Source organism: Hemicordylus capensis, chromosome 2, assembly GCF_027244095.1.
Source record: "Hemicordylus capensis ecotype Gifberg chromosome 2, rHemCap1.1.pri, whole genome shotgun sequence".
NCBI classification, from domain to species: domain Eukaryota; kingdom Metazoa; phylum Chordata; class Lepidosauria; order Squamata; family Cordylidae; genus Hemicordylus; species Hemicordylus capensis.
Genome location: NC_069658.1, coordinates 24,926,380 through 24,941,007, shown reverse-complemented (window position 1 = coordinate 24,941,007; position 14,628 = coordinate 24,926,380). Strand labels below are relative to the sequence as shown.

At 46.5% G+C, this 14,628-nt stretch overlaps 1 protein-coding gene across 14 annotated transcripts in view; it reads left to right on the top strand.

Annotated features, from left to right (window-relative positions):
- Positions 1-14,628, top strand: part of PRLR (prolactin receptor) — a 240,297-nt gene that overhangs the window by 184,744 nt on the left and 40,925 nt on the right. For all 14 annotated transcript variants that reach the window (XM_053292106.1, XM_053292102.1, XM_053292098.1 and 11 more), the window contains one exon: positions 11,040-11,209. In XM_053292106.1, coding sequence (XP_053148081.1) covers positions 11,040-11,209 — 170 coding nt within the window. The remainder of the gene's footprint in view (positions 1-11,039; positions 11,210-14,628) is intronic.

Sequence of the window (14,628 nt, the reverse complement as noted above, 5' to 3'; positions counted from 1 at the left end):
TGCTCTGGAGGTTTCAGAAAAAGTAGCTTAAAACCAGCATTTTAAAAACCTGGAAATACCTTGAAATAAGCTAGAATTCGCAAGACAAAGCCCGACTTGTGTGTGGAGTGGGTCCAAGGAACTTGAAGGGACTTGGGGGAAGTTTGACCGATGTGTGAACGCATACACTCTTTCCCAAAGGAGATTTGGGGTAGAAGCCCTGTCTTTTAAGCCTCCTGGGTCTTTCCAAGCATTATACAGTGGCAATCCCAGGCTCCCCTAGTTTTATTCAACCGGTAGCTGAAGCCAATCACAGCTCCTTGACAAGTATGTCTGTAGAACACCCATGTTTGCAAAACACCTATTGGTCTCACACTGTAGGCTGGTTCTCAGGATCATTAATTGTGATTGTGATTGCCCTTCATCATCTGTGTGTAAAAAGCAAGATAGGAGGGGGAGGAAGTGATCATCGGTTAAGCAGCAGCTGAGCAGGAGGGCTTTTCCTCCTACCTCATTAAAGAGCTAGGTACAGATGCTGGGTAGGAGGGAGCTCTCTGACACAACTTCTCTTACCCAAGTAATGATTGTGAGAACAGCCCTTCTGCGTATTTAGGTAGATACCTAAAGCCACCTTAGGTGTACATCTTTAAAAAAAAAAATGTGAAGTGGTCCTCAAAGCTTGTTGAAGAGACTTCTAGGTGGGAGGATCTCCCCCCCCCATTTATTTTGCCACCTCTGAGTCATCACATATAACAAGAAGTTAAATATCTGGCCAGCTGTAAGAAGAGCATCTTGGAATGGAGAAGGGGACTGCATCCTAAACTTCCTAAGAAATATGTAGAAAATTAGCCCCTCACATCTCAATTTTAAAACATGTACTTGGAATAAAGTAAAATTGTGCCGTCGAGTTGGTGTCAACTCCTGGTGACCACAGAGTCATGTGGTTTTCCCCCCTGTCTGGAGATCATCATAGAGGGATCAAGTACTGAGCATGCTCAAGACAAGACCGGAAATTCCAAATTGTAGATCCTCCCACCATCCGATGCCGTCCCCAGTTCCGGTCTTGTCTGCTCAAGGCTTGGTCGTATAGGAAAGTGCTCTGCTCAACTTACCTGTTTTCCTTTTCCATTTAACTTCTCTGGTGTGCAAGGTGGGAAGGAGACTGCCTTAGCTTTGGAATACTTCTCTAAATATAACCAAATTATTTTTTTTCTTTTGTATAATTCGGCTTATTGGCTTTTACTTTTGTTTTTACTGTTTCTTCCTTTGTTTGGTGGTACGATAGTAGGCTTTATGGAGGTAGCACATGCGGAGGAGCTGCTGCAAGGTTCCCTATCTGAGGGCACCTTAGCCCCGGAACAACCAACGGGACTTGATATGCCCGCTTTGGGCACTACAGCTGCCTCGGGGATGGCCTACCCCGCTTCGGTGGTGGCCCCTCCCCCCCAGCCTCCCTCCCCTTGCAAAGCCAAGAGGAAGACGAACAAAGACGGCAAGGAAGCTGCCCATAAGCCAAAAAAAGCTAAGAAGCTCTCAGAGTCGGTTCGGCTCAGTGAACGGCTGCTGCTTCAGGCGGTTTGCAAACGCTCCCGCCGCTCCAAGGAGCAAAAAGGCAAACGGGGAAAGGGAGACGCAGGTGATTCTATTTCCCCCAGCACCTCCTCCGCGATACCGCCCGGCGGCGATTCAACTGTTCCGCCCCTTCCGATGGCCATGCTGGCCGATGCAGCGACCAGCCGCCCCACAGTAGTGGCTCAAGGGGACACCGCGCCGGATCTCCCGGGCCCAATCCCGACGACGGGAAGTTCAGGTACTCCAGGGGCCCCCGTTCCATGGCTTCCCCCAGACGTGGCTGGATGGCTGAAGGCCTTTTTCCTCTCGGAGTGCCTTCCTCTTATACCCGGCCAGCCTCCATTGCCATCTGGTGGGGTCACTTAGGCTCCAGCGGCGCCAGTTGCACGGCATGCAGGCCTGGTCGGCCTGGTTGGTAGAACACATGGCCGCCTTTCCTCCTCATCCCCGGCATCGAGCCCGCGCAGGGAGGCCATTCCACCCCCCAAACGGGGCCGCTTCACGCCCAAACCGCCAATAGGCGCGTGAGGCGCCGGCGCGCTTCTTTTTCTTCCTCCTCCTCCGCTTCGGATCTGCCCCCCCTCCCCCTAAAATCGTTCGGAGGGATGGGGATAGACCTGCCCCTGCAGAACCGGGGCCCCTTCCTGGCCCTAGTGGGGTTCCTATCCTACCTCTCGTACCTAACCCTATCCTCCCTTCCTTCCCCCCCGCCCACCACAACCAAATTCTGATGCTGAGCCACCCATTCCCAGTGAGGACCCAGATAAGGAGGAGGGTGAATTATCGGAGAAGGAAGCCACCCCTGCTCCCTCCGTTTCAACCCGCCTTTTCTCATCTCAAGATTTCGAAGTTATTCTATCTAAGGCTAAGCGGGCTATTAAGGATGTTTCATCTGCTGATGTGGTTCCCCCCTCTGAATTCGACCAGGAGGTTTTTCCATCCTCCTCAGGGGCCTCGGTCTCCATGCCTTTCCCTACCCTCTTTAAACAGGTTATGTTGGCTGAATGGCAAAATCCTGCCTCCTGCAGACCTATAGGAACTCTACCCAAAAAACACTATAGCCTCTCTTCTGAGGTTTCATCTCTATTGGCCACCCCTAAGGTGGACCCCCCTGTAGTACATATGGTTTCCGGCTCCTTGCTGAACGTGGAGGGCCAGGAACAACTCAAGTCTACTGAAGACAAAAAGAATGATTCCCTTTTTAAAAAGGCACATGAGGCGGCAGCCACGGTTATTAAGGTGGCTACAGCGAATTCAATTTTTGTCCGCGCCTCCATTCTCTGGACTAAGCAGCTTGCAGCTCTGGTTCCTCCAGGTAACACTCAGTTACATCAGGGCCTTAATAAGCTGGCCAAGGCTTCGGTCCCTTCTTGCCAGAAGGGTCCAACTTCTTTGGTCCCCCACTCGAGGCAGTCTTGGTAGACTCCAAAGATAAGAAAAAGATTATGCCTTCTGGCAAGAAGGATTTTCGAAGACCCCCACGCAGTCAAAATTATTCCTTTCGCAATTTCAGGCAATCCCATCCCCAATCTTCCTTTCGCTCAGCAGACAATAGACAATCCTCCTTCAGGACCTATTACAGATCCCAGTGGAGACCCAGGGGTAGGGGAAACTTCAGACAGCAGGGCAGTAGGAACCCCAATCCTCCTGCCCAGTTTGGCAAAAGACAATGACTGCATGGCCATTGGGGGCAGGCTCCAACATTTCACCCTCACCTGGCAATCCACGGCGCAGGACCAATGGGTCGTAGACACGGTGACTGAGGGCTACCGCATTCACTTCTCCTCTCGTCCTCCAGACTCCTTCTTCGCTACTCCTTGCTCCCGCCGACCAGAAAAACGTCGTCTGATGCTAGAAGCGATTCAACATCTTCTGGAGATAGAGGCAATCAAACCGGTTCCCTACACAGAAGAATGTTCCAGCGTTTACTCACTTCTCTTCTTGGTCCCCAAGAAAGATGGGTCACACAGGGCAGTATTGAACCTACGGCGCCTCAACCGTTTTGTAAAGAAGCAGAAGTTCAGGATGGAATCCATCTACTCTATCAAGCAGTCCGTCCTTCCCAACGAGTTCTTAGCCTCCATCGACCTCACCGAGGTGTACCTTCACATCCCGATACATCCGACACACAGAAGGTACCTCCGCTTCTTCTACAACGACTGCCATTTCCAGTACTGTGCTCTCCCATTCGGCCTATCCACGGCCCTGCGGGTGTTCACCAAAATCATGGCGGCAATGACTGCCCACCTGCACCTCCAGGGGATCCGGATCCATCTGTACCTGGATGACTTGCTTCTGAGAGCCCCTTCGTTCAATATGGCCTCCCTCCACCTCCTGTCCACGTTGGACTGCCTCAGGGACCACGGATTCGTTGTGAATCGGGACAAAAGCCATCTACACCCGACACAATCGCTCCAACATCTGAGAGTGGTGTTCCACACTGTTCCGGCTCTGGTAACCCTGCCAGATGACAGGCAGCTCAAATTGGTCTCCATTCTCTTGCCCCTCCTTCACACGGAATCGGCGGACGCAATGTTACTGGCCCAGATCCTGGGCATGATTATGGCAGCCATGGAATGCGTGCCTTGGGCCCGATGGCATTCCAGACCCCTTCAATGGCTACTTCTTCCTTATCAGGATCACATCTCATCTGGCTCTCATGTTCCAGTGATGCTGACAAACAAGGTTCGCCGCTCCTTCCTCTGGTGGACCTCTCGTGCCCTGAAGGAAGGCCTCTTTTTCATAGAGCAGAACAGGGCAGTGATTACCACGGACGCCAGCCAGTCCGGCTGGGGGGGGCCATATGTCTCGGCCTTCCTGCACAGGGCCTTTGGTCCAAGGAAGAAAAGAAGTGGAGCATCAATCGCCTGGAGCTCTGAGCCGCCAGGCTCGCCCTTCTGGCCTTCCAGGACTCAATTCGGGGGATGCATATCCTTCTCAGGACAGACAACACCACAACAAAGGCTCACATAAACCGTCAAGGGGGTACTCGGTCTAAGGGACTAATGCGGGAAGTGGACCTCCTGTTCAAGTGGGCGGAGAGGAATATTCCATCCATTCAAGTGGAACACCTGAGCGGGGTGGACAACACCCTAGCAGACTGGCTGAGCCGTCAGTCCGTCGACCCGTCGGAATGGAGCCTTCATCCCCGGGTGTTCCTTCAGATCACACAGCGTTTCGGCATTCCTCTGATAGATCTTTTTGCCTCTCAAATCAACGCTCAACTTCCCAAGTTCTTCACGCGGTTTCTCACCCCGTCCGCTCTAGGCACAGATGCCCTCGCAATTCCCTGGCCAAGGGCTCTCCTCTACACCTTTCCTCCCACGCCAATACTGGGCCAGGTGATCAGAAAGATTCGCTTGGAAAAGGCAGAAGTCATATTGATCGCCCCTCACTGGCCCCGAAGGGCATGGTTCGCGGATCTGGTCAACCTAAGCTCAGCCCCCCCGTGGCGGCTTCCTATTCACCACGACCTGCTACGTCAAGGACCCCTCCATCACCCAGACCTGGGGTGGCTTCAACTCTGCGCGTGGAGATTGAGCGCAACAACTTGAAAGATGCAGGTTATTCCACACCGGTTATGTCTACCATTCTGGCCTCCCGTCGCCCGTCTACTCAACGCATTTACCAGGCTTCCTGGGCTCCAGATGGGCTCTCAGTAGACGTCTCGACCCCCTCTCAGCAGGAGTACTGGGAGTCTTGGACTTCCTTCAGGCAGGGTTGGCACTCCGTCTCAAACCTTCCACCTTACGAAGACAGGTTTCTGCTTTGGGGTCGGTTTTAAAGATATCAGACCCCGGCACCCAATCTCTACATCCGCACATTTCCCGTTTCCTTAAGGGGGCACCGAACCTGGCCCCACCCGCGGTTCCTCGCTTTCCGACATGGAACCTTAACAAGGTGCTGAACGCCTTGACTGCTCCTCCGTTCGAACCGCTGGGATCAATTTCCTTGAAACTTTTGTCCTACAAGACTTTTTTCCTCGTGGCTATCACTTCGGCTCGCAGGATCTCCGAACTAGGAGCCCTGTCGGCACGCAAGGAACTGTGCGTGTTTCTCCTGGACGAGGTTAAGCTTACTTTGGATCCTACATTCTTACCCAAAGTCAACTCTATCTTTCATTGTTCCCAGGAAGTAGTCCTCCCTTCCTTCTGCCCGAATCCTTCCCATCCCACTGAGCTTCGTTGGCACAAACTGGACGTTAGGTGGGCCCTACGGTTTTACATCTGGAGGACCAAGGACATCAGGCAGTCGGATGCGCTTTTCGTCTCCTCCTCATCACATAACTTAGGACGCCAACCTTCTAAGTCTTCCCTAGCTGCGTGGATACAAGCTTGCATCAAGTTGGCTTATGAAAGTATTGGATTGAATCCCCCTCAGGGTATTACGGCCAGGGTGGATTTGATTTAAATCAAACTGATTTAATTCATGATTTAAATCACGATTTAAATCACTAGTCAGTAAGGCTTGATTTAAAACATAGTTTTCTACATAAAGACTAATTCTTGCTGGTATAACTTTAATATGCAAGTAGATGAAGATTTTTAGAATAACAACTTTTCATATTAGTTTTTTTATCCCCAGTTTAATAGGTTAATCATTCATATTTGGACAACTTTTCTGTTGTACTTAGGAAGGAGAAAAATAATCATTACCTTAATAATAACAATTTAAATAGATTTATTCAACTGAAACAATAACATTACAGCATATGTTATTTGCTTAAACAAACATCCGTGTTTGTTAACTAATTTGGCTAAACAAAATATATATATTTTAAGAAACTTAGACTGTCAGCCCAGCCTACACATGAAAAACTTAAATACTGTCCTCTGTAGCTCACTCGTTATCTTCATCTTCTTCTTTGTTCATAATCTGGAAAAGAAAAACAAGCTTTCCTGCTTTATCGGGCTCCAAACGATTTCTCAATTTAGAATGAATGAGTCCAAAGGAAGAGAATATTCTTTCAATGCCTGCAGAAGAAGCTACTGCTGTTAAAAGTGAAATCATTACTTGAACAGTCTCTAAATCCAAGTGCTTAAGTGACTTCCACCAGTTCACTGGTGTGACTTTCTTTAAAATATCTTCAGCAAACATATATTTCTTGAATGGTTCCCCCTTAGCTTTGAAGTTTATTATAGTTGGCATTACAGATGGATGATTGCTGGATACCCATGTCATAGCTAACTCCTCTTCCTCAGCACTTAAGTTTTGACCCCGGTACTGGATATTGACAATATTTGCCAAAAAATGAGCTGGAGACAGTACTTGTCCCATTCGTTTTTTTAATGCTTGTAATTTAATTCTGTCCATGTGTAGTTCTGTTTTTAAGTGTTCACTCAGTTCCTTCCAAATTTCAACAGCATCAGCAATAAAACAGCTATTTTTCTGTATTTTGTTTAAAGATTCAGAGATGGGTTTCAGGATGCTCAGCATATGTTCAACATTTCTCTTAAGCCCAATGTTGAGGATTTTGGCCGTGACAGTGTCATCTATTTTATCTCCATTTTGTTCACAAACTGTCATCAGAATAGGCCAGTTCTTGATATACTGCTCAAAACAGTCCACCACAGAGTTCCATCTAACATCTTGTGGGAGCGTTAGCTTGGTTCCACCCATCCTTTTCAGAGCTGCAGCAGCAAAGTGATTGTTATGGAAGTATTTAGCAATTTCAACAACATTAGTCTTTATTTCTGGATCACTTAAGTCTTTGGCTAAGAGGTGCAGCAAATGAGCACTGCAACCATATGTTATTAGCTTTGTATTCCCTTCCTGCTCTTCTAAATTTCTTCTCATCTTGGATACATTTGCAGCATTGTCTGTGACCAAACTGCATACTAGACATTTGAATTTTTGTTCACATGTTATTATAGCTTTTACTGCCACTTCTTGTAAGTATTCTGCTGTGTGTGCATTTCCTGACGTATCAATTGTTTGTGCAAGGAAGACTTTCCCTTCTTCTGTTGTTATACAAGCACATACAATAGGATCATTGTGGACATTACTCCACCCATCAATACTTAGGTTAACAATTCTACCCTCCAGAGCTGTTGCACATTGCTCCATTTCTCTGTCATACACTTTATCCAGCAGTTTCCCTGCAACATCTGCTCTGCTGGGTGGACTGTATCCTGGTCTCAGTGACTGAACCATATTAATGAAATGTGGGTTCTCAGTCAGACGGAAAGAAGAGTTCGTTGCATAAACAAACTGGGCAATTTTTTCATCAATTAACTCTTTTTCTAATCTGCTAGTTTTTATCACAAACTTATCTATGGTGGTTCCAGGAGGGAAGGATTTTTTCTTTCTTTTAGGTGATAGTGATATGTGGCTGTGGGTGTCTGATGATGATGCTAATGAAGCACTATCCTGGATGGATAACTCTGAAACTGTAGAACAGGAGGATGGTGATCTTGAAGGTGGATAGTTTCCAGAATCCATGAATTCCCCTAAACAAAAAAGTCAATGCTGTTATTTTATTGTTTATACAATTTCTGCTTATTGTACACAGCACTGCCCCAAAAGGAATATTTGCTTTTCTTCATAACTGTACCAAATGACAGTAACATGCAGTAATAATAAGAAATATAATTTTGCTCAAACATGACAGTTCAAGGCAGTCTTTAGAAATATTATATGATTCAATAAAAATGTTTACCAACCTGAAGATCCTGCCTGTTCAAATGTGTTTCTTTGGTCATCTTCATCACAGCACTTCTCATGATGTTGCCTCATTCGGGCCACCAGGCCTTGCATTTCTTTGTTGCAGTGTTTGCATTTTGCACGCATGCCTGCCTTACCGATAGGTAAAGGAACTTCATTAAAATATTGCCAATCTGGGTCTCTTTTACGGCCTGCTGCCATTATAGGTTTTTTCCTCCAAGGAAAGAATGTGATAAACCTCAGGTCACACACACAAAAAGATCCAAAGACTTGTCTGTCTGTGGCTATGCAGTATTGTGCTCAGAAAGTTTCACTTTCATTTTGTACTGCTTGTCTGCTTGCCCCTCCCTCCTCACACTTAGTTTCACTTTCTTCTTGTGCAGATCTATTCCACTCCAAACAATCAGAAAAATATTGTTTCTATTCTATTTCACTGAACTTCTTGAAACTTAGCACTGAAGGGGTTATTCTGTATTCATAGGTTTGTAGAACAATAGGATTAAGGTCTTTTTCTCAACTCTGTTCATGTCATAACATTTTTGCTGTGAAGAAGAGGCATGTGATCTCTGCTGAGTCAAATTCAGTTTTGAGAACTGCAAAAGTAAACCAAGCATCTGTGATAATATCTTGTAGGCAGAGAAACTGCCCAATAATCTTACAAAAACCTCTGGAAGAGCATGACATTGTGAATGGATTAATGGAATTTATTTACCAAAAAAATTAAACATATACAGCCTTATTCTACATAATTAAAAAACTAATCTTTATTTCATGATGGAATAACCTTTGGATGGTAATATATTTTCCTCAAAAAGCATTTTATTTAAAAAAATCCGATTTAAATCAAAAAAATCCGATTTAAATTTTAAAAAATCCGATTTTTTTTTATTTTTTTTTAAAAATCATTGATTTTTATCCACCCTGATTACGGCCCACTCTACCCGCAGCGCGGCGGTTTCCACAGCCTTCTCCTGCCAGGCGCCCTTGGCGGACATTTGTAGGGCGGTGACCTGGATTTCGGTTTCTCCCTTTATTCGCCATTATAAGATTCCTTCCTTTCTCGAGTCTCAGGCAGCCTTCGGTCATCAGGTCCTGCAAGAGGTGGTTTGAACATCTCCCCTCCCTTCTGTAATTCCTTCTGGATTGGGCTTGGGCACGTCCCTCTATGATGATCTCCAGACGGGGGGGGGAGGAACATTGGGTCCTACCTTGTGAAGGGTCCTTTTTCCCTGGTCTGGAGATCATCAGGCCCACCCAGATGTTCACCCCGGTCGTATCTCGAGGGCCAGTTCGTTTCTGGGTGGTGGCAGATCTCTAGGGGTCAGTTTCCTTTCTCATCTGTCCTGCCTCCCTGTTTCTCTCCTAGGCTCTCCCTGCCTTAGTCCGCACAGTTTATATTTTCCTCCTTCTTTTCCCTGTTTCTAGTTGTTTTCTTTAGCAGAGCACCTTTCAGATCCTCGATGCCTTTCGCATCAGTCCTGGAACTGGGGACGGCATCGGATGGTGGGAGGATCTACAATTTGAAATTTCCGGTCTTGTCTTGAGCATGCTCAGTACTTGATCCCTCTGTGATGATCTCCAGACTAGGGGAAAAGGACCCTTCACAAGGTAGGACCCAATGTTCCTTTCTTTGGTAGAATACAGGGGGGGGGTTACCATTGCCATCTCCAGTGCAGTGTGAAATTATGCCTTTCAACATCTTCCTATATCACTGCTGCCCAATATAGGTGTTTCCCATAATTTGGGAAACACAATTTCCCAAATAATTTGGGAAACATACCAGCAGGGATTCGAACCAGCAACGTCTTGCTCCCTAGGCAAGTTACTTCCCCACTGCGCCATTAGGTGGCTTGTATTTGGAATAGTATAATGCTAATAATATAAATGCAGTTTCTTTAAAAGCATCAGAAGCAGGAAATCAGCCAGGGAGGTGGTTGGATTGGTAGACCACAAAGCGGTGAAAGGATTGCTAAAAATGGATAGGGAGATAGCAGAGAAACTGAATGAATTCTATGCATTGGGCTTCATAAGGTGATGAAGAGATACTCACATCTGAACCATTTAGATGGGGGGAGGACCTCTGTACCACAAGATGCAGCAGTGATGATTTGCTATGAAAGGGGATTAGACGACTTCATTGAGGAGAGCTCTGTCGATGCTGTTAGCCATTGTAGCTAAGTAGAGCCTCCATGTTCAGAGGCAGCATGCCATTAAGTACCAATTGCTGGAGGAGGCTGTTGCTTTCATATTTTTTCTTTGGCTTCCTCAGTGCATCTGGCTGGCTACTATTAAAAGCCAAATGCTGGATCAATCTGGTGGGATCAATCTAGTGACTGATCTGTTGGATCAATCTAGTGTGATCCAACGGGGCTCTTTGTATGTTCTTATGGAATTCATCCCTGTAGCTTTCAGTGGCCAGTCTTCTGATTAACCCTTCGCATGTGCATCCAAAGGAAGTGTTCGTGCTTCTGAAACATGGGTGCTTTCGTGCAGAGGCGGCAATTTTCACCAATCTCACCTTCCTTCATAGACACTTTGTACAACACACAGACATGTCCCTGAGGGGGTGCACAACTCTCAGGAACATATTTGTGTGTTGCACAGAGTGCTTTGGGGGAAAGGGTTTTCTGCTGCACACATGCTTCTTTTGGCTGTACATGTGCAGCATTAATCTGGATGCTGGCCAGTGGGATTTACTTTTGTGTTATGAGCTTACAATGCTGGGGTTGTTAAACAGTTGATCAGCATAAAGTATATGGTTATTTTGTTTTGGTAAGTGTGGACATGTCACTTTTAACTAAGATTTTAATATGGTTTTATTTCAGAAAAGAACAGACTTATGAATGTCCAGACTATGTAACTGCAGGCCCCAATTCCTGTCATTTTGACAAAAATCTCACCAGTCTTTGGAAAAAATATAACATTACAGTAAAGGCTACCAACAGCATGGGAAGTAACATCTCTGACCTTTATTATGTGGACACAGCTTCCTTAGGTAAGAGCAGAAATCCAAAGGGAAACACCGTCTTACATCCTACCCACAAAATACCTAGAGGAGGTGATGACAGACATTTCAGCATTAAAACTTTTTCAAGCATTGTCAATTCCAAAACTTCAAAAGCCAGAGGCACATGGAGAAACACCAATACTGTAGTGAACTAATAATCAAACCCGTCAGGTTTAAAATCAGAAAAGATAATCTAAGAAGATTATTGAACCCAGATGATTTACTGAGAGAGAGAGCGAGAGAGCCATAGCTGAGTGTCAGTGTTTGTGTGATGCTTATTAAGGACTCAGGTCCAGTCCTCAGCATCTCCTGCTAAAAATACTCTAAGGGATCAGGGATGGGGAGACATCCAGGGCTTTCCCTAGGGTTTTTGGTGCTCTACACGAAGTATGACTTTGACACCCTGCCCCTCCAATTCTGTTAAAATTATATTCTGTACAGTACAGAATATAATTTTAACTGAATCAGGGAGCGCAAAAGTCATACGCAGCACCTGGCACTGGCTAGGGCAAGGGACAGTGAGGAAGCAGCTTGTATCCTTAAACATTTGTAAAATGTCTTGACACTGCCACACCCCATGCCACGTCCAAGCTCCCGATGACTCCGCCCATGCCTTAGCTCTGCCATTCAGCTGGCTAGACTCCACACAGAGCAGGGCAGTGGGGTGAGGTGGGAGCAGCTGGACATTTTACAAATTTCAAAAGTATAATCTGCTTCCTTCCTGGGAGCTGCTGTGGCTATTTACTGCAGAAGGAGGCTATGGTGGCACCTGCACCACCCCCCAGGATTTGGGACCCTAGGCAACTGCCTAGGTCCACCTAGTGCATGGGCTGGCCCTGGGAACATCATCCTGAAAGGCCACCGCCAGTCAAGTCAGACAGTGCATGGCAAGATAGGTCACTGGTCTTGCTCATCACACAACAGCTCTTTATATCGTCCTGTATCTTTTGTTTTCGTTCTATTATTTCACATATAGACCTTCACATATAGGCTACAGAATCCGGGGCTTTTTAGTCTGGAAAAGAGGCGACTACAGGGAGACATGGTAGAGGTTTCTAAAATTCTGGAGTAGAAAGAGTGGACAGAGGGGCATTTTTCTCCCTCTCTCACAACACTAGAACTGGGGGTCATCTCATGAAACCGAAGGCCCGGAATTTCAGGACCAACAAAAGGAAGTATCATATTTACCCGAAACCAGGATGAGATTTTTGTATTTAGTGTTGGGAATTCTCTCTGGTAAGAGATACCCTTCTATTACAGCAGAGTGCACAGAGGCAAAACACAGCGGAGTCTGCCCAGGCATGTGTGTTTGCTGAGAGCAAAAGAAACTTGGAGCCAGTTCATAGTTTCTAATCAATATAAGGAGTCTTTATTGGAGAATTCCATTCTAGATAGGAAAGTGGAGAGATAGAGTCTCTAATTTATCTAGCTAGCTGGATGCAGAGAGATGTTGCATGCATCTCTGCACACATGGTGCAGAGAGAGAGGCGGCGAGCATGTGTGATAGAGGGAAGGAAGTCCCTGAGCATAGCAATATACAGTACATCTCAAAGGTATAGTGTCAGAGCAGTAGAGAGAAGGGATGACCAATGTCTTGACCCCTCTAGCCCTCTGACTCACTAATCTGTCTCCCTCTGTCATTGAGGCAGTGCAGAGTCCTTCACGTCCAACATTTAGAATGTGGGGAGTCACCTTAAATGTGCATATCAGGAATCCCTGCTGGGGCAGCCAGCTGTGATCAAGAGAACAGGAGCCATGCACGAATTGCTCTGAGAGGCAGCAGCTGTAGCCCCTCAAAGCCAGGTCTCCTCCTTGCCACACCCCTTTGTCCTGGAGAGTGTGCACACATGCCCGAAAGCCTCTTCCCCCTGCCTGAGCATGTGCTCTTCTCGGGGGACTGTTAGCTGCCCCAGAGGGAGAAAGACTGTGCCTCCTTGACATACTGTGGTAGAGGAGGAAATTGGGAGAGGCTCATAGGCACACTTACTGTTAGAGGTTGTTGAATTTTACCCACAATAGGCAAAACAGCAGAGCACTAAGGAATGAACACACACTCCAGTTACAGAGTAGGTAGCAGAGGATGGTTTGGATATTGCAGCTATTTAGAGAAAACACATGGAGATCCTTGTATGACTAAACACTAAATATTTATTGGTTAAATACACTTAGATAGGAAAGACCTATATCTAATCTAAAGGACTACATAACAGGTAAGGAGAGAGAGAGATGTTTCCATCTGCTCTCTAGGAGGAAAGGAAGGATTGTGACTCAGCACAGGAAGTGCTGCAGAGTCAGTTCAGGGGTCATAGAGTAGGGACAGATAGGGAGACCCTTATTCACTGACTCTACTCCCAATGTCCCTAGTGGACATTAGGACAGTTGGTGCAAAAGGTAGATGCACTGGAAGTTCCTCTCCAACACTTACTTAGGAGTAAGTATTGCATTCATTGGAACTTACTGCTGCATAAACAAAGAGGAGATCAGGTTGCCGTGTGGAGGGACTTGGATTTAAAGGGTCAGATCAAAACTAAAAAGCTATCAAATCAATTGATTTCCACAAAGAAAAAGGTAAACATATCTTTAAAATTACTGTCACGGAGACAGTTCATTGAAAAGAAGTTCTAAGTGGGCTTTACTTCTCACTTGTTGGAAGGGCCCCTTGTTATTTCTAGCAACTGAGGTTTACTTCTGAGGAAGGAGCTATAGAGTTTGGAGAAAACACACTTTCACCAAGCTTTGCAGGCTGTGTTTATTCAAAAGTAAACCCCACTTTGGGTTCTCACCCTCCCCTGTACTTTCACCAGACTCTGCAGCTGCTTACTCAGAAGTAAACTAGCAACAACAAGCGACCCTTCCTCTCCTTCTCAGTCTTCCCCCTCCTCCTTTCTCTGGCTGGCCTCAATGGTCTGGGGCCTGAGAGGGTTCAGGCAGAAGGGAGTGGGTGTGCATGCAGTGAGCAGTCAGGGGGATGGAGGAGCTGGCTGTGCCCCATGGGCAAGAGGCAGGACTTGGTTGGGCAAGATGAATCTAGAGGGGAGAAAAGTGGCTTGCTGCAGAGGGGTGGGGGAAATCTGAATTCGCACCAGGGGTGTGTGTGTGTGTGTGTGTGTGTGTGTGTGTGTGTGTGTAAAAAAGAGAGACAGTGCTGGGGTGAGGCACTTCCACACTCTTCCCTCTGCCCTTGGAGACTCCAGCATGAGGGCAGCCCTTGTGCTTCTCAGGTATTACTAGGGAATCTGGGGGTAGAACTCAAAGTAGGGTGCCCATTGTCCACAGCAGACACTCCTGTACAGACAAAGAGGATGGTGGACCTTTTCCAAGTAAGATGATTTCATTTTATTTTGTCCAGAGAAAGACAATTAGATCTGATCTCTCCTCCCCATGCTCTGTTCTCTCCTTAGTCCAGT